Source organism: Quercus robur, chromosome 6 (assembly GCF_932294415.1).
Source record: "Quercus robur chromosome 6, dhQueRobu3.1, whole genome shotgun sequence".
In the NCBI taxonomy this organism is placed as follows: domain Eukaryota; kingdom Viridiplantae; phylum Streptophyta; class Magnoliopsida; order Fagales; family Fagaceae; genus Quercus; species Quercus robur.
This window is the reverse complement of record NC_065539.1, coordinates 10019783-10047135: the sequence shown is the minus strand read 5'-3', so window position 1 is coordinate 10047135 and position 27353 is coordinate 10019783. Positions and strand designations below refer to the sequence as shown.

Genomic DNA, 27353 nt, shown 5'->3' with positions numbered 1-27353 from the left:
CCAGGATTTGTTCTTGGAACACAATGATATTTGGCTATGCATGTGGGAAAGCTTAAAGAGGCTAGAAAGTTGGTTGATGAAATGCTGCAAAGAGATAATTTTTATTTTCGTGGAAGGAAATGATATCATGGTGCGTTCTTGGCCTATAGAGGCTTCGGAATTTTATAGAATGAGATTAAGACATTGAAATTCAAAATTGAGTCCTGCTTCAGATTCGTGGATATATAATGTGGAATGGATTGGATTTAGATGTGGCAGTTTTGGAGTGTTTATCAGCCATGTATGGGAATTGCGGGGAGTGTAGAGGAGACTAGGCAAAATTTTGACAAGATGGTGGATAGGGATGATGTATCTTGGATAGCAGTGATAGATACTTGGAGGATGGGACTATGGAAGAGGATGGGACTATGTAAGAGGGATTTTCTTTGTTCTCGATGTTGATGAGATCAATGATTAGGCCTAATGATTTCTGGTTTTCTGGGTTTTTAAATGCTTGCTGATCATGTTGCAGAGGACCTGGGGCACGCAAGTTCATGGCTACATGACACGGATAGGGTTTGATCCCCTTTCATTTGTAGCAAGTGATCTTGTTCATATGTGTTCAAATTGTGCGACTATTCAGAATGCAAAAAGGGTATTTAAAGGGATGCCTTGACTGGATATAGTTTCATGGACTTCCCTGATTGTTGGAAATGCTCAAAATGGTCAACCGAATGAGGCTCTTAATTTCTTTGAGTTACCTCTCAAATCAGGTTCCCAGCACGACCACATTACTTTTGTTGAGGTTTTTTCTGCTTTTATCCATGCTTGATTAGTTTGATAAAGTAATTGAAGATTTCCACTTAATAAAGGAAAAGGGTGGATTAAAACATATAACAGATCGTTATGCTTGTACTACTGAGAATATTATTAACCAAATGCCCATGAAACCTGATAAGATCTTATGGGCTTCTACTTGGTGGTTGTAGACTTCTTGAAAGCTTTGAATTGGTAAAGCATGCGGCAGAAGCATTATTTGAGATAGAACCTGAAAATGCAGCTTCTTATATGCCTTGGCTACTGCTTGTATGTGGGGTCAGGTGGCAAAGGTTAGAAAGGCTATTGATGACATAGGGATGGTAAAGAAACCAGGTTTAAGTTGGATTGAGATTTAGAGAGAGGTGACCTGTGGTTGAAAATTATGCTAATGCTCGTATGTGCAGGCTTCTCTCTCCTAGGCTACCACAGTGAGAAGCTTGCAGTTGCATTTGGAATCATTTCAACTCCACCAGAAACAATAATCAAGCTTTTAACAATTTAAGAAATTGTGTAGATTGTCACAGTGACTTTAAATTTATTTCATTCACTGTTCAAAGAAAAATAATAGAAAGGGAGTTGTTTATATGTCTATTCCTTTTTTCCCTTATAATTAAAAGCATCGTTATTGGTGGAGGCATATCGCTATAATGCTATTTTTGTGTCCTCAAACTACAAAATATTGTGCTACATTAAGACTTGGTGCTGCTTCCTTGAGACTGTTGGGAGTTGTCCAATGTTGGATCCACAAATATGAAATTTTATTATATTTGGGCTAAAATATTTAGTTTTGAGTTAAAAAATGCAAAGAAAATACTGAAATAGACATTAAAAATTAGAAATATGAGCCCTAAAAATGCAATAAAAATGGTAAATATTCAAAAGTATTATTCAGTCCAGATTGGTTCTATTTGGTCCATTTGTCTCTTCAGTCTAATTTGGTCCTATTCAGTCCTATTTAGTCCATTCGGTCCACCAAAGTTTTATTCGGTCCAATTCAGTCCACTCAGTCTTATTCAGTTTGCATTGGACCTATTCGGTGCATTCTATCCACTTTGATGTACTTTAGTTCTATTTGACCCATTTGGTCCACATTGGTCCTATTCGGTCCATTTTGTTTACTTTGGATCTATTCGGTCCATTCTGTCTACTTCGGTTCTATTCAGTTCATATTGCTCCTAATTGGTCCAACCTGTCCACTTCAGTCTTATTTGGTCTACTTCGGTCCAGTATGTCCACTTCGGTCCTATTCAATCTATATCGGTCCTATTCTGTCCATTCAGTCCTATTTGATCCACCTAGTTACTGTTACCATGATATATAAACCTTCTCTACATGGATTTTCATTCATCATTTCTTATTATTAGTTCACTTTCTATTTAGATAAAAGCAACCATCAAGTTGTAGCTTTATTTGTGATCCTATCATTTTTGTGGTTTTCACTTCCGATTGTCAAACTATAAGCCAAATACACAGGTTGGATTAAAAAAAAAAAAAATTTTACATACATTAGCCAATTTACAAATAAAAATCCACCGCACACCTTTGGTGTGATGGTTACTCCATAAGTATGAATGTTTGCAGGGTATAAGGGAAAAGACCAGGGTTCAAGTCTCCAAAACGAAGCTTCACACATATGTACACTTCGATAAAGTTAGAATAGAATTTCTATCTTGTATAAAAAAAAAATGATAATAAAAATCATTACACTTTATTATACTCATCAATTACTGTATTTTATGTCTTATTTTTTTATTTTAAATTTTGGTTACTTGAAAAAAAAAAATATAAAATGTTGTTATTGGTGAAACATAAAATAAAATATTACAGAGAGATAGAGGTTTTTTTATTCTAATTTGATCTTTCTTTATTTATTCTTTCAATCTTTCAAATAAGCCAAAAGAAAAAAATTGAAAAAAAAAACTTTTATAAAAAAGTAAATAATATTAAAAAACTGATGAAACTTTCTTTTTGTTGATTACTCTACCCTTCCATTTGAGAGAATATATTTTGAAGAGAGAGGAAAAGTATGGACTATAGAGATAACGTAAATGGTGGTGTTATACTCAATTTCAGTTTTGAGTCATCTCAAATGACTAGTAGGTTGTGTCAATTTATAATGTTGCCACCTAGTAGTTAGGAGGACTTGGTACTTTAAACTTTTTCCATGGAAAAGTGTGTACACTATTAAAGACAAAGTTGCCAATCAACTCCCACTAAAACTGTGATTGAACAGAGTATTCTTACCTGCTGCATCTGAACATTTGTACTCCACTTACACCCAATCAAATTAAAGATGCTGCATCTGAACATTTGTACTCCACTTACACCCAATCAAATTAAAGATTCAACACAAGTTTATGGTAGATACATCTAAGTTCTAACAAGCACCTACTTCGAAATTCCATTGCTACATTAAGCAAGCAACTAAACAAATTAAGATAACCAATCACAAGCGTATAGAAACATCCTTCTATAAACCAGGTTATATAGACCCACTAATAAACATGGACAGCTATTGTCACTACTACAATATTTATACAAAAAGACGAGGGTATACAGAGCATATTTTAGCCTAGTCCTATAAAAAACTATAGGTCATAGCAACTGTTTGCCATTGCTCCAACCACAACAACAGTTGTGAGAAATTCCCATCATCCTATCCAGCTTGAAAGTTTGTCCAGCCCTTTCTTTTCATGTGCTATGGTTTCTTTCTTACTCTGTTTTGATCCATCTGCAACAAAAAACTCATTATTAACACCCTGGCAACAACCGGCCACATTCTCCTACTGTTCTAAGTGATATTTTCTCCATGAGGAACAATCATTGCTTCTGTTGAGACTATCTTGACTAGCAGCTACTGTTTTTAACAATTCTTAGAAACCACTATATGGGAAGCCAATTCAAGTTTATATCTATTTCAGTCACCTCCACTTTAAGCTCGGTGAGGAATTCCTTGATCGGCTCCCATAACTTGGCCCTCTCTTTGTCACATACCACAAGCATTAACTACTCAAGATCTATTGTTGATTCTGGCAATGGATTACGCAAACTCAAGCAACCTTTCATATTGAGAACTTTTAAATTACACAACTCACCAATGTGTTTTGCCAACTTGCTAATGCTTAGGCAGTCAGATATGTCAAGAATGCGTAATTTATCGAGGCCTTTGATCGACTCTGGCAACTCTAACGAATCAGTACAAGACCTAAACCTTAGCACTTCTAAATTCACTAGCTTTCCAATTCCTTTAGGTAGTGCTGCCAACTTATGACAATTAGTGATGCTGAGTTTTCTTAGGTGGAAAATATCACACAGCCCAATAGGCAATTCCACCAAATCAATGCAATAGTCAATGCTAATCTCTATTAGATTTGGTAATGCATTTGAAACCTGGATAGTACAGTTCTCAAAAGCCTTACCAATATTACACATAAACAAGGATATTTTCTTCAAACTTTTCAATGGTACATGGGTCTTGCAAAGGGAAGAAATTGAAACCTTCTCTAATCTTAATCTCTTTAAATTGAGAAGAGACCCGAGCAGTTGAAAATTGCTTATTTCAGCATGAAAGAAACCATAATTAGCAACTATCAAAACCTTGAGTTCATCCATTTTCTCCACAAATTTAGGTAAGGTGTAATTCTTTGTTTGAAAATTCAAAACTAAAACCTCGACTTTGGATGCTTGAATGTTGCACCAACTCGACGAGAACAATTCATCTGCAAAAAGAATGGTATACGGTGTGACAGACCATCAATATTATGTAGGTTACATATTTTATATGTTTGTATCTTTGATAGAGAGAAAATGTGCCAACCAGTTGATATAGATAATAAGCGAGCATTAATGAGTTGTTGTTTCTGTTCCTTCCACCACTTTGGTAGTTTGTTTTCACTTATGTTCATAATCAGCCTTGCCCTTTGTTCTATAGGTTCCTGACTGCTCTCATGCATAGCAAGCTCTCTAAGAATATCATGCTGTGTGACGAAGTCTTCATTGTAATAGCTTTTGACCTCACTTGCATCTTTTCTGGTGAATGGGCAAAATTTAAAGTTTAGAATATAGTCAAGTTTTTCAGTCTTCACATATGAAAAATATATTTTCCATTATTTTCCAACAAAATTAAGAATATAATGACACAACCAAGGGAAACAACACCATTAGTTTTTATCTACCATAATTGAATTCAAATGTTTGCTAGCCAAGCAACAAAAAGGTATAGACTTTTAAAAGTTGAAATTCCCCTCTTGTCTGAGGTAAAGTAGTTGGAACACCTGATTGTTTCTAGATTGGTATAAGTTTCCTTCTTTATAGCTTCTTTAGTAATCACCTGTCATATCTATGGTATGAAAAATCATAAATATGCCATCGACATGTCAAAGAACCTATAATAACATATTATCAATTGCCATCAAAAGTTAATTAAGTCATAAAACATGATAAAATATTTTGTGCCTTAGGCCAGGTATAGAGTTGTGGCATAATACAACCAGCAACTAGCAGTAATTATCTGAAGTAATCACACAATAAGTAAATCATATTATTGAAATAAAAAGCCAGCATACCTTGCCATGACAAGATTAGCCAAATTCCGAGTAGTGAGTTCTTGCAAATTGGCAATGGCAAGGATGCCATCTTCGTCTAATTCATATAATTCTGCCCACGTCTATGAGGGCAGCAGCATGGATCCTTTGGTCTTCAGGAAATGAACCTAGGTCCATGAAACAGTCTTTGATGACCTTGTCATCTTGAAATTCTAGGCTTTTTTGAAGTTGACCAAGCAGCTCAGTATCAGAACTGCAAAAAAATTGACCACCAGACCATTTCGTTAGTCTACAGTGCCATTCCTCTTCAGACCGCCCACACAGTGAGCTTCCAATCACTTTAAGAGCCAGTGGGAGCCCCCCACAGCCTTTTACTATCTGCAATTCAAGGAACCAAATAAACTCAGTTATTATTTGGAGGTTATAGGGGTAATATTGGCCAAGGTTTTAATTATCTAAACCGCACTAATTATCTAGAAATTTGAAAGCATGTTTTGTGTGAGAAAATTTTTCCCCTTTCATATATATATATATATTGACGATGTACCTTTTTGATATCTTCTTCAGGAATTTTAGAGCACCCATCTTGCAGGGATGCTGAGGGAGGAAAAAGAGTCATTGCATCTTTGTCATTTAGTGGGTTTAAGTTGTATCTAAATTTAAATCTTGGAAATGCAGTTCTTGAAGTAACCATAATCTTGTAATTTGGAATCTTAAACCCAAACTTTTCAGGAAGGGATTCTGATCCAAGCTAGACATCATCCAGGATTAACAACATAGGATCAGATCCAATATGTTCCCGCAGTTGTTGCAGTTGTTCGATTGCATCTTCATCACTTTGAATTTCAAACTTTGGCTACAAACCCTTATGACTAAGTAGGATTTGTACAATGACCTTCACGTTGGGAGTTTTTGAAACGTTGACAAAGAGAATATTATCCTTAAATGTGCCTATAAAAACACAATGAAGTTAGAAAACTGCTATGGAGACACATTCCATATCTCATAACATTACACACAGAAACACAGATAATGGTCAAGTCATATGAACAGAATTTCCAATTCCAATCCCAATCCCAATCCCAGCAAAGGGTAAGAAGTGGACAAAAGCAATTTGTGAGAAAAGCCACCAATTATGAAGATATGAGAATTATTTATTTTATTTTTTTTGGTATTTTAAACATCTTCTAACATGACATGTCAATTACTTCATATATATTAGAATAGTGGAAAAGAATACACGGACTTGACCCCAGTTACTTTATTGTCATCCATTGCCAACTCTAAGATTTTGAGATTAAGGCTTGGTTGTTTTTGTAAAATTTCTTTTCTTATACTATTTTTCTCCGAAGTATGAAATATGCCAAAAATACTGCTACGGCAATTGAAAGGGTCAAAACAAAAGAATGAACAAAATTAGCCACGGCGTACCACATCTTACCTAATGAGACATTTTTTTTTTTTTTGTTTTTTTATCAAACAGAAGTTCAGTTGCCCATTACTCCAATTCCAATTATAGCCAAACATATAGTAGATTCATATCAGAATTCAAAAATGAAATTCTATATGTATTTTGTTGTTGGTACTCCCTAGCGGTTTACCATGAAAAGGACTTGCACCATAATAACTTCAACAAAAAGTGAAACATACTTCTCCCTTAAACACTGACAATTATAAAGTAAAATTACACAAACACAAAAATAGAGTGGGAGTCAGAGAGATGGGAATACCCTTAATTTCTTTATCCTGACAGAGCATTTTCACCAATGTTGTTTTCCCACATCCTCCTGGAGCTGTCAATAGAAGCAGCTTCACCTCCTCCTTCAACAGCAGCGCCTTCAACTCCTTTATTGGCATATCCAACCCAACTGTTAAATCTTGGGGTCCAGAAACCCCGCCCAACCCCCTTGGTGTCTCCACGCCCCTGAACGAATCCATTTTCTTGTTTATACTGTTCACCGTTTCTAAAGTCCTCAACCCATTCCTTGTGCACAGTGCATTCAAATCAACCTGACAGAACCTGAGGATTTCTTTGTCTAACTCTTCAAGTTTGGAAGAGTATTGGACTTTGAAAACGTAGTTCCACCACCGGATTTTCAAGCACTTGCTAACCAGCTTCGCTCCCTCTTCCATTTGTTCCATCAATCTCTTTGTTTCCCTTTCTGGGAGTTCAAGTTGTTCGCTTAATCCTTTTATTTCATCGACCGTAGGCACCAAACGATCTAACGTGGATGCGAGGCGTTCAAGAATGGGTTTGAACATACGGCCTTTGCTTACCACATCCGTAACTGTGTTATGTAACACTGTAAAGCCCTCTCCAAATGCTGCCCCAAGAGCAGCCCCTGCAACGTCCAAAGGCATAACTTCGCTTTCTTTTTTTGTTTATTTTTTTTTTCCAAACAAATGAAAGAGCGCAACACGGCACAAGCAAACTAAACTTGCAGTGCAGCCTGAAAATTACAAAGCCAAAATAAACAATAATATACTACAAAAAACTATAAAACATTGTAACTCTGATGAGGAAGCGAAACAGAAAATACAAAGTACGTATATAAGTAAGCCCTTCAATTTCTTCTCAGTTTCTTTGTGCTCATAAGGAAACGGAACCGGAAATAAAAAAAATTAACCCCTCAATTTCTTCTCACATTTTCTTTATGCTTCTTTCGCGGAAAAGAAAGAGAATTAAAAAGCATTAAAATTTAAAAGACAAAAATAAAAATAAAGCTACCAATATCTCCCGCGAACCAGGTTGGAAGTTTCCGAGTCTCAGCGCATTGACTGACACCGTTGACTGTGGAAACTCCTTTGCATTACACAGTATGTTCATTTTTTTCTTTGTCATGGAATAGGATTAGCGAGTTGACAAAAATGGGCTAGGCCCAAATAAAGGCCGTGGACGAGAAAGTGGGTTAAGTGTTTGGTTGGGCCACTCTTTTCTCAAAATCCAGTTTCAATTTTCGACCGCCAATTTGCTCGCTTAGCCAAATTCACCGATCCTCTCTCTGCTTCAATACTGCTTCACGTCCCCGGCAAGCAGCACTTTTAGAGGGTAAGAAAGTTCATGCTCACGCCCAAAGCGTCCCAGTTCAAACATAAGTGGAATAATGTTCATATGATATGTGCAGTTTCTCCAAATCTTTCTGGATTAATTTCTTGGGTTGTTTGTGATATATGACTATTCCTTTTTTCCCTTATAAGACTTGGTGCTGCTACCTTTTCTTGTGTTCCTGTTGATAATTGATTGGTTGCACAAATTACTAGAGGTGTGCTTGAAGAACTCAAGCAAGCATCAGCATTCTTTCTTGACAATTGTCCTTGCTTGCATTAAGTAGCTTCTGTTTTCACTTTATTTAGTATTATTACAGTTTTTGTTAAAACTGTTGTGTCTTGCTTCTATTGAATACTTTTTAGCCATGGAAGCTTGGCATGTATTCCACCTGGGATTTTACACTAGACTTTAAGGGTGCCTTCAAAATCTTGGTTGTTATCCCAAGATTTCCACTTCGAGAACTTGGGTGTCAAAATGCTTATTAATTTTTCCATGAACATTCATCTCTATGACTGCACTGCAAATATAACACAGCTCCTTTATGGCTAAAACGCACTGCCACACCATCGTATGCAAGTACACCCTATAATCCGGCTTTGATGGACTTCCATTTTCCAGTTTCCGCAAGGAGATAATAATTGATAACGAAATTAATCTTTTATTCATCAAGGCCTTGGGTGAGGCCAGTTGATAGAACCATCTTTAAACTCTTTGATTATTATCTCTTCTCTGTATTCTGGCTTTTGAGCCCCAGAATGGACTGCATTATGCAACTTGCTAACATGATTTCTCATTTGTACAAATATAATGTTCTGCCCCAAGTTCTATCATAATTTAACAGGTCTGTAACAAATCGCTTGAATTTTAGCTAGTTCACATTGAACTGCTCTATAGCCTCTAAAAGATAGTTCTCCTGTCTTTACAAGAAGCTTGCTGTAATCTTGATTTATCTCTTGGATGCGAAATTTTTTGACTTTCTCCTTAAAATGTAGAGGAAAATAGAAGCACCTGGCAATCAGAAGTGACTCTATCAGAATTCCAGATTGATTTAGCTTTCTATTTTGTGTCTATTTGCTAGGCTTGTTGGTAAGAAACTGTAATATTATGAAGATGAACGCCTCATGAATTATGATGAAGCTTTCAGAATGTTGCTTCATTAATTTAAAAGGTGTTTGTTTACAAATAAACCTAAAATAAGAAATTTAAATTATTATAACTAACAGTGAAATAAGTTCATACAATATTTGAAAAAAATTTAAATAAAAAAAATGAATATATACTTTAAAAAAATGTACCTCATAACTCGGCTTTGTAATCTCCAGAAATCATCAATGAAGTGTGCCGTTACAACCATAAACCCTTGGTTTTGTGAAGTCCACATATCAATGGTAATAGCAATTCTACTCTTAATTCTTTTCTATTTCATGCATTGGTTTTTCCCTTTCATGATCATAGATGCTCATAATGTCCTTCTTGATTGTGTTCCCTTGAAAAATGGTTGAAGAGAAGTTGAATATCTTCTAAAGCCAATGTGATCAACTATAGAAAGGGGATACTCATGCAAGATGATCATACGTGCGAGTTTTTTTCTTGATTCATCTTGATCAAAATGATAAGCATTCACACCTGCCATTGAGTCCACGTTATGTTGATCCCTCACCAAAAATTTTTGTTTCGTATCCTTAATGTCCTTATAACAATCTCTGAATTACCTTTGAAAGAGGATAGGTGAAAGCTCGTTTCAATGGTAAACTGCACTGCTCTTCTTGCTGCTACACGATAGAAGGTTCTCAAAGTGCTACTTGAGAAGCCAATTCAAGTTGATATCTTTCTTAGCCACCTCAATGTTAAGCTTGGTGAGGATGTCCTTGATAGGCTCCCATAACTTGGCCCTCTCTTCGTCACATACCACAATCATTAATTTCTTAAGATCTATTGTTGATTCCGGTAATGGATTACATAATCTCAAGCACCCTTTCATGTTAAGCACTTTTAAATTACACAACTCACCAATGTATTTTGGCAACTTGCTAATGCTTAGGCAATCAGATATGTCAAGAACACTTAACTTATGGAGGCTTCTAATTGACTCTGGCAACTCTAACAAATCAGTACAAGACCTAATCCTTAGCACTTCTAAATTCACCAGCTTTCCAATACCTTTAGGTAGTATAGACAACTTATGACAGTTGGTGATGCAGAGTTTTTTTAGGTGGACAATGTCACACAACCCAACAGGTAGTTCTACTAGATCATTGCAATAGTCAATGTTTATCTCTTTTAGATTTGGCAATGCATATGAACCCTGGATAGTACAATTCTCAAAAGCGGTACCAATATTGCACATAAATAATGATATTTTTCTTAATCTCTTCAATGGAACAAGGGTCTTGCAAAGGGAAGAAATTGAAATCTTCTCCAGCCTAATTCTCTTTAAATTGGGTAGAGACCAGAGCAGTTGAAAATTTTTTATGTCAGCATGAAAGAAACCATGATTACTGACTATCAAAACCTTGAGTTCATTTGCTTTCTCCACAAATTCAGGTAAGGTGTAATTCTTTGTTTGAAAATTTAGAACTAAAACCTCAACTTTAGGTGCTTGAATGTTGCACCAGCTCCCCAAGAATGATTCATCTGCAAAAAATACATTGTATACATCAAAAAAATTCTTCAAGGAGGCCAAGCTAAATATAAAATAAACCCAAAGAAAAACCTACACACACAAAATATGTTTTTAATATTATTTAACAAATGCTATTTTCTTACATATAACAAAGTATATCTAACATTAATAAAAACTAAAAGATTTTTAATACTATTGTTGCTTCTAAAGGAAAAAAAAAAAAAAAAATCATAACTCTAATTTTCTAAATGAAAAATAATAAAAATAAAGAATGTTTTTATTAAAAAGATTTACTTATATATTTCTAGGATATACTATTATGGTATAAGAGTATAGAGCATTAATAATATATAAAACTTCTTCTATTTTTATGAAATACACTTTAAATTAATGAGTTATTCATGGTATAAGAGTAATTAGAGGAAACAAAAATGATGTTTTTGTCATCTAAATAAATGTGTTACATGTCTTTAGTAAAAATCCCTGCGTGCACAGCGCGCGCGCCGGGGGGGGTGGTGGGGGGGGGGGGGAGGATTTATTTAATTTATATCTAAAGATGGATTTTTTTACCAAACGTATAAGAGGGAGGATGGATTTTTCAAAAGTCAAGGGGCTTATGCCCCCTAACCCCCCCTCTCTCTGCCCCTGATTGAATATGATGTGATCAGCACTCAATATTATGTAGGTTACATAATGTGTATGTGTGTGTATTTGGGAGAGAGAAAATGTGCCAACCAGTTGAGATGGATAATAAGCGTGCATTGATGGGTTGTTGCTTCTGTTCCATCCACCACTTTGGTAGATTGGTTCCACTTATGTTCATAATTAGTCTTTTCCTTTGTCCTATAGGCTCCTGGCTACTTTGATGCAGAGCAAGCTCTCTAAGAATATTATGTTGTGTGACAAAGTCTTCATTGTAATAGCTCTTGACCTCACTTGCATCTTTCCTGGTGAATGGGCAAATTAGAAGCTTAGAAAAATATTTAAAAAAAATTCATTTTTCACAAACACACACATATATCCAACAAAATTAAGAATATAATTACAGGAAGTTATAGACTAACAAAAGTTAAAATCCCTCTCTTTTCCTGGGCAGAGTAATTGACATCTCTTCTTGTTTCTAGTTTGGTTTAAGTTTCTTTCTTTCTAGCTCTTTGTTGTAATCATATTTCACATCAATGAAATAAAAAGTCCAAATTCAGCACGGACAGGTCAAATAAACTATAATAACAAATTATCAATTGCCATCAAAAGTTAATTAAGCCATAAAGGGTCATAAATAGCTAGCGTACCTTGTCATCTCAAGGTTAGCCAGATTTCGAATGGTGAGTTCTTGCAAATTGGCAATCGCGTGGATGCCATCTTCATCTAGTTCATATAATTCTGCCCACATATCAATAAGGATAGCAGCAGAGATCCTTTGTTCTGCATAAAATGAACCAAGGTCCATGAAGCACTCTTTGAGAATGATCTTGTCATCTGGAAATTCTAGGCTTTTTTGAAGATGAGGAAGCAACTCAGTATCAGAATTGAAAAAAAAATGACCATCAGACCATTTCAAAAGTCTACTGTGCCATACAACTGCATGTTGCCCACACAGTGAGCCACCAATCATTTTAAGGACCAATGGAAACCCCCCACAACCTCTTACTATCTGCAATGCAAGGAACAAAATAAACTCAATTACTGTTCAAAATTCAACAAGGGTAATTTTTTCCAAGATTTAAATTATCTAAACAACATTAATTATTAAGAAATATGAAAACAGTGTGTGTGACAAAATTTTCCCCCTTTTTTGTAGTCTCATTTTGGAAAGTTGGGTTATTGGAAACAAAACAAGCAAGCTTAAAAGTATGTATAAGTAGGAATAATGACTTTGGCAAAGTACATTTGGTATTATGTATGTCCCATGAAAAAATGTATATCTTCTGACATATATATCACAGATTCACCAAGTACCTTTTTGATATCTTCTTCTGGAATATAAGAGCTCTCATCTTGTAGGAATGCTGAGTGACAAAAAAGAGTCATTGCATCCACATCATTTAGTTGTTTCAAGTTATACGTATGTTTAAATCTTGGAAATGCAGTTCTTGAAGTAACCAAAATCTTGTAGTTTGGAATATTAAACTTAAACTTTTCAAAAAGGAGTTCTGATCCAAGCCAGACATCATCCAGGATCAACAATATAGGATTAGGTCCAATATGACTCAACATTTGTGGTAGCTGGCAGATTGCATCTTCTTCACTTTGAATTTGATACTTAGGCTGATAACCCTTATAACTAAATAGGTTTTGTACAATGACCTTCACATTGGGAGTTTTAGAAACATTGACAAAGAGAATATTGTTCGCAAACATGCCTGTATATCCAAAAACAATGTAGTTAGAAAACAGCCTTGGAGGCACATTTCATGTCTCATAACATTACACAAAAAAACTCACATAATGACCAAATCATGAACAAAATTCCCAATCCCAATCACGGGAAAGGGTGAGAAGTGAGCCCAAAATTTTTTGTGAGAATCAACACAATTATAAAGATATGAGATAATGAGAATTGCTTCTTTTTTTTTTTATCATCTCTTAAAATGACATGTTAATTAAGGAGGTGATAGAGAATATGACGTTGGACAGAATAGAAAGATGGAAAAGAGTACAAGTGGTCAATCATACTTAGTTTTTTGACAATTCATAGACAACCACCAAAATTTGGGAATAAGGCTTAGTTATTGTTGTCATACTTCTTTTCATTTACTCTTTATCTAAGGAAATAATTAAAGTTTTGAATTCCATTCCGAAGACTATTACTGATTGACAATTGGAACGGAATATTTCGGTATCAATGTGTTTCGGTGCGCCGTTTCAGGACTACGCGCCGGATATATACACGCACATATATACATAATTTATATATTTATAACTTTATATTTCATTATATTCAATTGGCCAAAACAAATTTTAAAATATGATATGGGAATAAAATAAGTCAAATGATGTCAATGTTTAAAAAAATCTTAACACAATCCGGAATATCCCAGAATAGGCAAGAATTTAGAGACCGGAATAACAGGAATTTGTTTGGAACACCAAAATGGAATATTTCGGCCGGAATAGAATGGAATTTAAAACATTGGAAATAATTCCAAAAGATAAAATATGCCAAAAACATTGCTTCAAGTGTTGAAAGGGCCAAAATAAAAGAATGAACATGATTTGCCATGGCCACAACTTGTTGGGAAAACTAACCACTTCTTAGTGGGACCAAAGTCTCCCTCAGTAGTGTCAACCAGGTGTGTAGTTACCAACAAAACGGAACTAGATGTTAGCCACAGCAGATACCGACGCTAAACTAGAAAATACGCAATTTGATTCTAAGAGACAAATTATCAAACACATAAAAGGCATAAACAATGCTCGTAAGATTTACATGGTTCTAAATGAAGCCTACATCCAGTTGAGCTCCGACAATCCACTATACAGTTTTTGGGGTTTGATTTGGTGAGGGGCTTGATTTTGGTTTCTTGGTTGTTCAACCGTAGGAAACATTACAACGCCATTGCCATTGTCTTCACCCAATCTCACCTCCCATTTAAAAACTAAGGCCGGTAATATAACCAACGAAAAACTTAGATTTACATAATTTAGACTATCATTACATTTATTTTAGATTTACATAATTTATAGTTTTTCAACTTATTATATTACCTCTATCTCAATTCCTTCTCCAAAAAAAAAAAAAAAACCTCTATCTCTATTAATTAAATATTACCAAATTTGTTTTCTTTGCTAAATTTACTTGTGATTACTACAATAATTAAAAGTGATTTTTTTTATTTAATCAAAATTATTTCTACTTGAAGGATTATTATACATTTTTTTTTTCATGCTTATTCATGTTGTACTATTTTCTATTAACTTTATAATATCATGTAAATTTATTTGAAAGTATGTTTCAATTGTTTTAGATATTTCTACAAATTTAGATATTTTTACAAATTTACAAATTTGAAAGTATGTTTCAATTTATACAATTTTTTTAGATATTTCTACTTGAAGGAATATTTACAAATTTAATATAAAAATTAATTATGACTTCATCACGGTTCAATCTTGAATTGACCTTAAGAACCTTGAATTTCTCTATTTTCCAATTCTTTGAATGATCTGAGTTTGAAAATCATGCCATGAACTGTCTTAGCATGCCTTATACTATTCCCTAAACAACAGCCTTGGAGTGCTTTTTGATGTGTACTCTCACTCATTATTAGTACAGTGACACTTCAATGGTTTCTATGTCTCTCTAATTAACCGTAGCTTGAAATTGTTGAAATGGCTGAAACACTTGGGTCTTTTCTCTCCAACAAATTCCCCACATCTTCCTTGATGCATCATCAGTAGATGAGACAAAATATCTATTGGCACCCAAAAACTCCACCTCAATGGGACCACAAACATCAAAGTAGACTAATTCCAAATGATTAGATTTCTTTTGTGAGGATATAGCAAAAGAAACTTTATGTTGTTTACCGAAAAGACAAAGATTACAAGGGTTTAGTGTTTTACCCTTAGAAAAGGAATAAGATACTTCTTTGCTAAAATTTGAAACCCTTTATCGCTTATGTGAGTCAACCATTTATACCTCAAGTTTGATGATTCATCTTTCACAACATATAATACATCTCTACACACCTTCACTAGTGTCTTGTAGAAAGTGTGACAAAGCTTGCCTTTAGCCACCATAAATGACCCCTGGTTAAGTTTACATTTTCCATTACTGAAGTAATTGTCATAGCCTTATCCAATGTGGATATGGAAATAAGATGAAGACACAATTCAGGAACATGTCACAAAACCTTCAAAGTCATTGTTCACCCGACATTACTTCAGATGCAAATATCACCAATTCTCACAATTTTTGAATAACTTTTGTTGCCCATCTTCACAAAACCAAAGTCTCCAACCATGTATGAAGTAAAGAACTACTTGTTAGGAGTACAATGGATGGAAGCAGAACCACCCACTCAATTTCCTCCCCAACATGCAAGCACTCATCCTTCCCCCAAGAGAGAACCACTACTTGTTTACCTGAGCAAGTAGCCATTATATTCTTGTCATAATCTTTCTTTTGATTATTTGCCTCCTTTTGTTATCTTTTCCATGCACCAATAGTTCATTTTGTATGGCATTCATTACCACAATGAAATCATTTGCCTTTCTCATCAGATTTCCCTTTAGTCTGAGATCTTCCCATGGATTTGTCATTACCCTTATGTTCACTACTCTTGCTTCAACCCATGTTCTATATAACAAGAGCTTGTGCATTTTTTGTACTAGTTGACTTCCTTCTTGTTTCTTCATTGACCAAACTACTATTAACTTGACTCATGGACAGGCGGAACTAGAACTTTGAGATTGGGGGCCAAAATAATAGTAAATTGAACCAATTTAGAAGTGTCATATACAAGAAATAAGAAGAGTTCCGAAGGCTAACTACGTATCTTTTGAAAACTTCAAATAAATTTAAGGGTAAAAATCTAATATTTATGAAGTTTGGGGGGTCAACAATATATTTTTTGAAATGTTTAAGTAAATGTAAGAGTAAAAAACTAATATTTGAGAAGTTTGGCCCTACAAGCTTCAACATAGTTCCACCCCTGGATGTTATGATATGTACTATTAACATTTTTTATTATATAAAAAGCTAAATTCTTTCTAAATAAGTTTATCTCTTATAGAATTTTACTAACAAAACATATTACAGTTACTTTTACAAAAAATAAAATGTTCAAATTCAAATTCAAATTAATAAAACCCTACTTAAAATAGATTAGGTTACAAGAGGATCTTGGATTAGCTATATTATCAAACGAGGAGAAGTAGATACTAGCAAAACCTAAATATAAAAACCCTATTAATAATGCTACATAACAAACAAAATGCAAGAGAAATAAATTTAAAATAAAATACTTATAATTGATTTTATATATTAAAATGACCGTGGTGTTTACTTATCGCACACAAACTTACAGACAATTACGTGAGATTAGGTGTGTATTAATAGTCATTTCCCTTAAAATTTTGGGCCCTAATACCTAGAGAGAGAGAGAGAGGAGAGGAGCACCTTTAATTTGTTTATCCTGACAAAGCATTTGGACTAACGTGGTCTTCCCGCATCCAGGCGGAGCAGTCAATAGAAGCTGATGCACCTCCTCCTTCAACAGCAGTGTCTTCAACTCCATCATCGGCTTATCAAACCCAACTGTAAAATCCGGGGGTCTACGAACCGCACAAAATGCCCTTGGTCTATACTCTTGTTCTTGAATATTATTAATATTCAAGTTTACTGAAATCTCGGTCCCATGATTCCTTGTGCTATTTGCTTCCGTATCATCCTCACAGGAACTTGCGATGTCCTCGTCCGACTCGCAAAGTTCGATGGGGCAACAGACTCTAAAACAGCAGCTCAATCTCCACCACCGGCTTTTCGAGCGCTTGCGAACTTGCTTCTCACCCTTTTTCACGTCTTCTGTCGAGCGCTTTGTATTCTTTTTTGGGAGATCTAATCGCTTTGTATCATCGTTGAACAAAAGCAATAAACGATTTAGTCCGGATCCGAGGCGTTTAAGAAGGGCTTTGTTTTCCCCTTTCTTAAATGTGTCAGGTAACGCCGCAATGACCTCTGCACATATTTCCTCAACTACGATCTTCATTGCTCCTGCCATTACTCTTAAAAACTTTGCTTCGATCGACAAACAAACCCAAATATTCAAAAGATTGTAAATCCAATCTAGTATTTCGAAACCCAATTTAGAAACAAACTGACAGAGACTTCCCTCTGCCCAACAAATTTTGTTTAAGGATGTTTTAGATTTTCCTTGAAATGAATGAAAAAACCGCAACACAGTATAACTTAAATTAGCTGCGAAATCTTAAAATTACGAAGCTGAAGTATCACCTTATATACTGCTACAGAACTTTATAAAGACGCAAACCCTTCAATTTCTTCTTAGTTTCTCTGTGTAGAAAAGGAAATGGAGCTGAAGAAATTAAATAAGACAGTTGAGTACTAAAAGAGAAGAGCATTAAAAAAAAATACGATTCTTTCGAGGAAAAGAAAGATTTAGAATCGGGTAAAGCACGACGATGAAGTAACCAATACACGCTTTTGACTTTTCTGCGCAATTTCGCATATCTTTATCAGGAACATGGAGCTGCAAGATAAGGACAAAGTTACATAATTTTTTATTTTTTATTTTTTTAGGAACCAACCAAGTTATAGACCCTAGCGACGCGGCACAGACTTTTATTATATCATTTATTTATTTATTTTTAAAAGACACAACATGGACTAGACCAGACCTTTCAGAACCTGAATATAAACAGATCAGAAGCTTTCACATTCGGTTTTCAAGCTTTAGCCCAATAGACAAGTTGGACAGATCATATAGCTTTTGCATCTGGCTTTCAAACTTTAGCCCTATGCATAAGTTGGACAGATCATAGCTTTCACATCTAGTTTTCAAACTTTAGCCCAATACACAAGTTGGACAGATCATAGCTTTTGCATCAGGCTTTCAAAACAGATCATAGCTTTCACATTTGGTTTTCAAACTTTAGCCCAATACACAAGTTGGACAGATCATAGCTTTTGCATCAGGCTTTCAAAACAGATCATAGCTTTCACATTTGGTTTTCAAACTTTAGCCCAATACACAAGTTGGACAGATCATAGCTTTTGCATCAGGCTTTCAAACTTTAACCCTATACACAAGTTGGACAGATCATAGCTTTCACATTCGGCTTTCAAACTTTAGCCCAATACACAAGTTGGACAGATCATAGCTTTTGCATCAGGCTTTCAAACCTTAGCCCTATACACAAGTTGGACAGATCATAGCTTTCACATTTGGTTTTCAAACTTTAGCCCTATACACAAGTTGGACAGATCATAGCTTTCACATTTGGTTTTCAAACTTTAACCCTATACACAAGTTGGACAGATCATAGCTTTCACATTCGGCTTTCAAACTTTAGCCCAATACAGAAGGTGTATGAAAAAAGTTTTTGTAAATGAGATGGGAACTGGGGCGGAGGAGATATTAAGGATGTAGTTAGATACTGTCTATTTTACTAAAATTGAAAAATTATTACTGAAAGTAATATAGATAAATATAAAAATTAGTTGAAATAATACAATGGGGTTTATGAATAGTATCAAAAAGTGCAATAGGGTCTATGAATAGTAACAAAAATAAGCTGAATAGTAAAATAATTTTAATTTTTTATCTACACCCAAATGCACACTAAGCAAACTGAGAATCTCTTATTTTCATATCTTGTTAAATTATCAATTTTCTCAAAAGATTAGGCTATTGAAAAATGATAAATTTAATCATTTAATGATATAATTCTAACATTACAAACATTTAACAAATCTGTATAATATCTAAAAGTTAAAGCATAACATTTAAGTTCACTTCAATCCATTTGGTCCACTGTGGTGATACTTTGGGAAGAGAAGAGAGGATGTGTAGAAAGATGCTTCATTTACAATTATGTCATCTTCTCAGCATAACATTAGTTGGTTCTTACAAAAATTACATTTTTCTTATATTATTAAAATCTTACTCTCTTTTTTTCTAATATAAGTGATGTATTTACTTATACATGCTACATTTTTTAGGTCATTCAAGACATATAAAGTACAGATCGTTTGTAAGGAGTATTGAAAACAAATTTCAACGGCACATTATTTTATTTACACAATATATCGTCTTATATAATAATTGAATGTAAAATGCATTATGTTTTTTTGAAAAAAGAAATTGCAAAATTAAAAAAAAAAAAATCAATTAACAAGTATAGATAGCTTAATTTAGAAAATCAAATATATTTTATCAATTATAATTTGTTAGAAAATAATCACATCATTTTAAGAAGGGTTTAAAACTAATACTTATAAGTTTCATCTACTATTTTCATTTTCACTTAACAAAAAAAAAAAAAAAAAATCGTTAAATTTTTCTGCATGTTGCGCAAGTCTACAACCAACTACAAAATACAGTAAAAATTACTACACTTCATACTCATCAAGCGTATGTTTATATTTGATTTTTTATTTTAAATTTTGGTTACTTGGGAAAAGGTATGAAATGTTACAAAATAAAAAATTATTATTGTTCAGTTTATAGATTGAGTCTAGGTTTTTTTTTTTTTTTTTTTTTTTTTTTTTTTTTTTTTTTTTTTTTTTTTTTTTAAGAAGAAAGACATTAAATTTCATTAAGGGAAGTCGTTAAAATTAGCATGTAAAATAGTAACGACGTCTAGTGGTACACCTTCCATCCAGACTTAGAATTGGGGGTGGAAATTGCTAGTCTCGCAAGCGAGTGAACTACAATGTTACAATGCCTATGTACATGGGAATAACTATAATTGAAAAATAAGAGGCAAGGTACTGTAAATCTTTTGCAATGTGGCCGAAGTGTGATAATGAGTAAGAGTCATCCTTAAGTGCTGTGATAAGGATTTGAGTCAACTTCCAAGATAACCCGGTCAAAACCTATTTCCATAGCTAGTTCAAGAGCCCGTCATGCCACCATAGCCCAACAAACTCATTTCTAATTATCATCCCAATACCAGCACAATTTTCTAATTGAAAAAGAGTGCTGTCAAAGTTAATTTTGCATTGAGAGTTTTCTGGAGGTTGCCAGCTTGTAGGTTGTCACCAAATTGGTGCAATCGTGGAGGTGTTGTGGAGAGCAAACTCACGCAATCTGTCTCTTTCCTTTTCCAAGCCTGAGATTATTTTGACAGTTCCACAGCATCCAAATCACCGTTGAGAACAAAGTCGGGTCCCTATTGTTTTTTTTTTTTTTTTTTTAATACAAGATGAAAATTTCACTCTAACCTAATCTAAGTATATATGAGTGTTTTATTTATTTATTTATTTTTTTTTAAAAAAAAAGTGTATATGTGTGGAGCTCTTTAATGAATTGTTTGAAAGTTTTAATGAAGGAAATGGAAATTTCATTCCCTTATTTGGGAGTCTACACTCACGCAAAAGTGTCTGGCATTTTCAATTATAATTGTTTCCCTAATGTCTATATATGTCAATTGTGAGGCTATTGTTGGAATATTTTAATTTATATAAAATAATTTTTTAAAAATATTGATTAATTGCTGATTTAATTTTTATATGTTTTTAATGTAATTTCATAACCTTCATATGATGAGTTGGCTGATATAAATACTACTAACTAAATGAATTTTAATGGATTAATGTATATAGCAATATTCCTTGTCAAATACATTTCCTTATAAAGCGTTTTCTTTTCATATGCTTTGATGACCTTTATATATATATATATATATATATATATATATATATATATATGTGTGTGTGTGTGTGTGTGTGTGTAGCTCCCTTCTAGAGACATGAACCCTGACTCTAACCCCTCACACCCCACAAGCACTTATACTTGTGGAGTGACTATCGCACTAAGGGAATGAGATTCAATTGGTGCTCAGAAATTAAAACATAATTGAAACTTGAGCTCCGTAGTAAGTGATACGATGCTTGTGAAGTTTACCACATAATGTCTCAAATCTCAAGGATCTTCTCAATTAATCTGCTTCTATTCTTTCACGCCATTAACTTATCTTTTCTTGGGGTACATGATATTTATAAAGCAAATCCCCAACTTTGCTTTTCTTTTTTTGAGAGGAGGGGGGGTGGGACTTGCCACTTTTATACTCTTTATAGGGGAAAAAAAGAAAAACCAAAGACAATAACACACATATTATATATATATATATATATAGAGAGAGAGAGAGAGAGAGAGAGAGAGAGAGAGAGGTAAAGGCAGAGTTCATGAGAGACATATATTACAATAATAAAAATTGAAATGAAAGGATTATGTCAAAACAATGATCAAGTATAAGCTTACATCATTATGCCTTCATTAGCAAAAACATACAGCTTTTCAAGCACCTTCCTTCCATCATGGTGAGTGACAGAGAAAGCATCACAAAAACCAATTGAATAGTAGAAGTCCACTTTACTTGTCCCTATAACCAAAAGTTTTTTTTACACTTAGGAGGAAGGAGGTTAAGCAGGATCAATAGCTTCTAAGAGATTATATTTGAAAAACAAAGGCCAATGGCAACATACTCCGGTATCCTTTCAATGCCATTGAGAATAATTATTCAGTGGTGACTTGTATACATCCTCCAACACCATGACAAACTATGCACACTGAGTTCTTTGTTGAAAAATAATCATTGCTTTTGTTGAGAACTATCTTGACTAGTAGCTACTATTGGCAATGGCATTGATAGTGATTTTCCATGTTTCCATTTGACATAACGTACTCAAACCTACTACATTTTCCAAAAGGAAACAATTCACAGAACTCATTATTTGGGAAGCCAATTCAAGTTGATATCTTTTTCAGCCACCAATACTTCAAGATTGGAGAGGAATTCCTTGATAGGATCCCATAACTTGGCCCTCTCTTCATCACATACCACAAGCTTTAATTGCTCAAGATCCATTATTGATTCTGGAAACTGAGTACGCAATCTCAAGCATCCTTTCATGTTGAGTTCTTTTAAATTGCACATCTCACCAATGTGTTTTGGCAACTTCATAATGCTTAGGCAATTAGATATGTCTAGAATGCTTAACTTATGGAGGGTTCTGATTGAATCTGGGAGCTCTGACAAATCCGTACATGACCTAAGCCTTAGCACTTCTAAATTCACCAACTTTCCAATTTCTTTTGGCAATGCAAACAACTTATGACAATTGGTGATGCTGAGTTTTTTGAGGTGGACAATATCACATAGCCCAACAGGCAATTCCTCCAGATCATTGCAATAATCAATGTTTATCTCCGTCAAATTTGGCAATGCATTTGAAACTTGAATTGTACAATTCTCAAAAGCCTTACCAATATTACACATAAACAAGGATATTTTCTTCAAACTCTTCAACGATACAAGGGTATTGCAAAACAAAGAAATTGAAACCTTCTCTAATCTGATTCTCTTTAAATTGGGTAGAGACTTGAGCAATTGAAAATTGCTTATTTTGGAATGAAAGAAACCATAATTACTGACTATCAAAACCTTGAGTTTATCCATTTTCTCCACAAAATCAGGTAAGGTGTAATTCTTTGTATGAAAATTCAAAACTAGAACCTCAACTTCGGATCCTTGAATGTTGCACCAACTCGATGAGAATAATTCATCTGCGAAAAGAATGTTATACAGTGTGACAAGCCATCAATATATGTAAATTACATATTGTGTTTGTGTGTGTCATTGATAGAGAGAAAATGTGCTAACCTGTTGAGATAGATAATAGGCGAGCACTAAGGAGTTGCTGTTTTTGTTCCGTCCACCACTTTGGTAGATTGTTTCCACTTATGTTAATAATCAGTCTTGACCTTTGTCCTATAGACTCCCGGCTGCTCTGATGCATAGCAAGCTCTCTAAGAATATCATGTTGTGTGACAAAGTCTTCATTATAATAGCTTACTTCACTTGCATCTTTCCTGATTAATGGGCAAAATTAAAAGCTTAGAACACATTAAAATTCTTCAATCTTCACACATAAAAAATATATATTTCATTATCAAAACTAAGAAAATAATGACAACCAAGAAAATTCTACACTATCAGTTTCTATCTACGACAAATGAATTCAAGTGTCTGCCTAACAAGCAACAAAAGGGTATAGACTAATAAAAGTTGAAACCCCCCTCTTTTCAAGTAGTTGGAATCTCTAGTTTGGCATCACTTTCCTTATTTCTAGCTCTTTGTAGCAATCACATCTTCAATGGTAAAAAAAAAAAAAAAAAAAAAAAAAAAAAAAAAAAACCATAATTACATATTATTAGTTGCCATCATTAGTTAATTAAACCATAGGACATGATAAAATATTTGGACCTATCAGCCTATGGCTGGGTATAAAGTTATAACATATTACTACTAGCAACTACAGTAATCATATGAAGAGATCACACTACAAGAAAATCATATTATTGAAATAATAAGCGCGCATACCTTGCCATCACAAGTCTAGCCAAATTTCGATTGGTGAGTTCTTCCAAAATGGCAATGGCATGGATGCCATCTTCATCTAGTTCACATAATTCTACCCACATATCAATGAGGGCAGCAGCAGGGATCCTTTGGTCTTCAAGAAATGAACCAAGGTCCATGAAACAATTTTTGATGTTGACCTTGTCATCTGGAAATTCTAAACTATTTTGAAGTTTATCAAGCAGCTCAGTATCAGAATTGAAAAAAAATTGACCATCAGACCAATTCATTAGTCTACTATGCCATACTTCTGCCTTCTGCCTACACAGTGAGCCACCAATCACTTTAAGGACCAGTGGGAACCCCGCACAACCTCTTACTATCTGCAATTAAAGGAACTAAATAAACTCAGTTATTGTTTGGAGGTTACAGCGTAAGTTTTTGCAAAGAATGGCATGATCATAAGGGAATGAAATGGAATAGAATGTATTTAAATAAGGGAAATGAATGAAAAAGAAAGTAATGGAATGGAATTAAGTAATCTTGATTGGATGTTTTTAAATAAAAGAATGGAAAATGAATGAAAATTAATGGAATTTAAGTAATCTTGTTTGCGCATAATATAGAGGGAATGAAATAAAATTATTTTTATGACAATATTACTATTAGACCGCTATTTTAAAATAAATGGTTGAATATATAGAGGTATTTTTGGGAGTTTCATTAAAAAAATCATTAAATCTAATTTCATTCCCTCTCATTCCTCCCAATTTAGGGGAGGGAATGAAAATTTGAGGTTTTAAGGGAATAGAAAGGAATAAGCGTTCCTTCTTACCCATTCAATTCTCTCCCACTTAGCCCTCGTTTGGGAGGAAGGAATGGAATGTAATAAAGATGAATAAAGAAAATAATTTTATAATATCATTCCCTTCTCTTGTTTGGGAGTTTTAATGGAAGGAATGGAAAGTCCATTCCCTTGTTTGAGGGTTTAAGTAGGAGGGAATGAAATAAGTAGGAATGAATTAAATAAGGAGGAGGGAACACTTATTCTTCATAATTCCCTTAAAACCTTAAATTTTCATTCTCCTGAAATTAGGAGGAATAGGAGGGAATGAAATTAGATTTAATGAATTTTCTACTAAAACTCCCAAAATAACCATATATATTCAACATTTTATTTTAAAATAGGGGTTTAATAATAATATTATTATAAAATGATTCCATTAATTTCTCTCTATGTTACTCCCAAACAAAATTACTTACATTTTATTCATTTGCATTCTTTTCCATTCCTTTATTTTAAAACATCTAAACAATATTACTTAATTCCATTTCATTTCTTTCCATTCCTTTATTATCATTCCATTCCATTCTATTCTATTCCCTCATGAACTCCCAAATGTAGTCTTAAACTCCCATAAAGAATACTTCCAAACAAGAGAAGAGAAGAATATTCTAAAATTATTTTTTTTCATTCATTTCCTTTCTATTTCATTCCATTTCTAGGGCTAATTGTTTGGAAATTTGAAAACACTGTTTGGTGACAAATTTTTTCCCCTTTCTTGTTAGTCTAGTTCTGGAGATAGTTGGGTTATTGGAAAACAAACAAGCAATGAAGGAAAGCTTAAATGTACGTGTAGTCTTGTATGTATGGCAACATAATTTTGATTGGTACATAAGGTATTATGTAATTAAACGAAGTATTATGTAAAAGAAGAAGAAGAAGGGAGAGAATGTATATATCTTCAGTCATCTCTACATACCTTACGCAAAAGGAAATAAGACAAATAAAATTAAGCATATATATCAAAAGTACCTTTTTGATATCTTCTTCTGGTGGAATATAAGTGCTCCCCTCTTTTAGGGATGCTGAGTGACGAAAAAGAGTAATCGCATCTTCATCATTTAGTGGTTCTAAGTGATATGTAAATTCAAATCTTGGAAATGCAGTTCTTGATGTAACTAAAATCTTGTAATCTGGAATATCAAACTTAAACTTTTCAGGAATGGATTCTGATCCGAGCCAGACATCATCTAGGATCAACAATATAGGATTAGGTCTAATATGATTCAGCAGCTGTGACAGCTGGTCGATTGCATCTTCATCACTTTGAATTTGAAACTTAGGCTGCATATCCTTATAATTAAATAGGTTCTGCACAATGACCTTCACGTTGGGAGTTTTTGAAACGTTCACAAAGAGAATATTGTTCTCAAACATGTCTGTCCAAATACAACGTAGTTAGAAAACAACTGCGGAGGCACATTTCAAGGTTCACAATCACAACATTACACACATAAATTAGGGCTGTAACTAAACCAAGCTAAGCATAAACAGTTTGGGCTTGGCTCAATAAAAATTGGTTTATGTTTGTTTGTTTATAAATGAGCCAAGTTTGAGCTGTAATTTTAGGCTTGTTTAATAAACGAGCTGAGCCCAAGTAAAAAAACTTTCATGAACAAGCTTGTGATCAATAAGGCTTGATAAAAAAACAAGCCAACCTAAGCTTGGTCTATGGGATTTGGTAATAAGCATGATATGGACTTGGAAAAAAAAAAACTCATATTTTACTAAGCCTTTAATTAATTAGAGTTGGGACCACATGTCTAAACCAAATGGGTTTGATAATATACTTAATATTGGCTTGATAATGTACTTTGTATTGGATCTCAAGCTTGAGAAAATTTGCTATGGAATTTGGTTTTGGCCTTGATATTGGGCTCAAGTTCGGCTTAACTAACAAATCAAGCTAAGCCAAGCTCAAGCTCAAGCTATCGGATTATTTAACAAGTTCAAGCTCAAGCTCAGACATAGTTTGTAAGCTTGATTCAAGATCCAGCCAAGCTTAAACATTTTATAATTGTTGTCAAACTGAACTTGAACAATTAATACTCAACAAAGCCTAACTCATATACAGCCCTAACAAAAATACACATGCTAGCTCTATAAATAACTTCAACAATATGCAAATTAATAACACTTTTTATAACACTTAGAGTCTATTTGGATACTGCTTACTTGCTGAAAACTGAAAACTTATTATTGAAAACACTATAGTAAAATAATTTTTAAATATGTGAATAGTACTGTGGGACCTAAATTCACCTAGAAATTTGTGTTTTGTTGAGTTTGGTGGTCCATGAACAGTGCCATGAGACCAAAAAAACGCAAAACACAACTTAAATATAATTTTAGTGCTAGGCAAAGGCACGCTTAGGGTTTGTTTGGATCTGTTTATTTTGCTGAAAACTGAAAATTGAAAATATTGTAGCAAAATAATTTTTAAAT

General features: G+C 33.9%; 2 protein-coding genes and 1 pseudogene across 3 annotated transcripts; all 3 read right to left on the bottom strand.

The window, feature by feature from the left end:
* LOC126732684 (probable disease resistance protein At5g66900) overlaps positions 1–27353 on the bottom strand; it is a 95483-nt pseudogene that overhangs the window by 66979 nt on the left and 1151 nt on the right.
* LOC126732691 (probable disease resistance protein At5g66900) lies at positions 5364–7300 on the bottom strand. Its single transcript, XM_050435681.1, has 3 exons — positions 7073–7300; positions 5890–6293; positions 5364–5720 (listed from the first exon to the last, which is right to left on the bottom strand). Exons 2-3 carry the CDS (start codon positions 6034–6036, stop codon positions 5445–5447), a joined length of 423 nt encoding a protein of 140 aa, XP_050291638.1. The 5' UTR covers positions 6037–6293; positions 7073–7300; the 3' UTR covers positions 5364–5444.
* On the bottom strand, positions 9030–18243 carry LOC126732687 (probable disease resistance protein At5g66900). Of its 2 annotated transcripts, XM_050435673.1 has the most exons (7): positions 17139–18243; positions 12974–13377; positions 12307–12668; positions 11750–11961; positions 10104–11025; positions 9687–10017; positions 9030–9399 (listed from the first exon to the last, which is right to left on the bottom strand). In XM_050435673.1, the coding sequence occupies exons 1-5, from the start codon at positions 17737–17739 to the stop codon at positions 10190–10192; spliced, it is 2415 nt and encodes an 804-aa protein (XP_050291630.1). In that variant the 5' UTR covers positions 17740–18243; the 3' UTR covers positions 9030–9399; positions 9687–10017; positions 10104–10189. The 2 variants fall into 2 exon arrangements, with proteins under 2 accessions (XP_050291630.1, XP_050291629.1); XM_050435672.1 differs by having other exon boundaries at positions 9687–11025.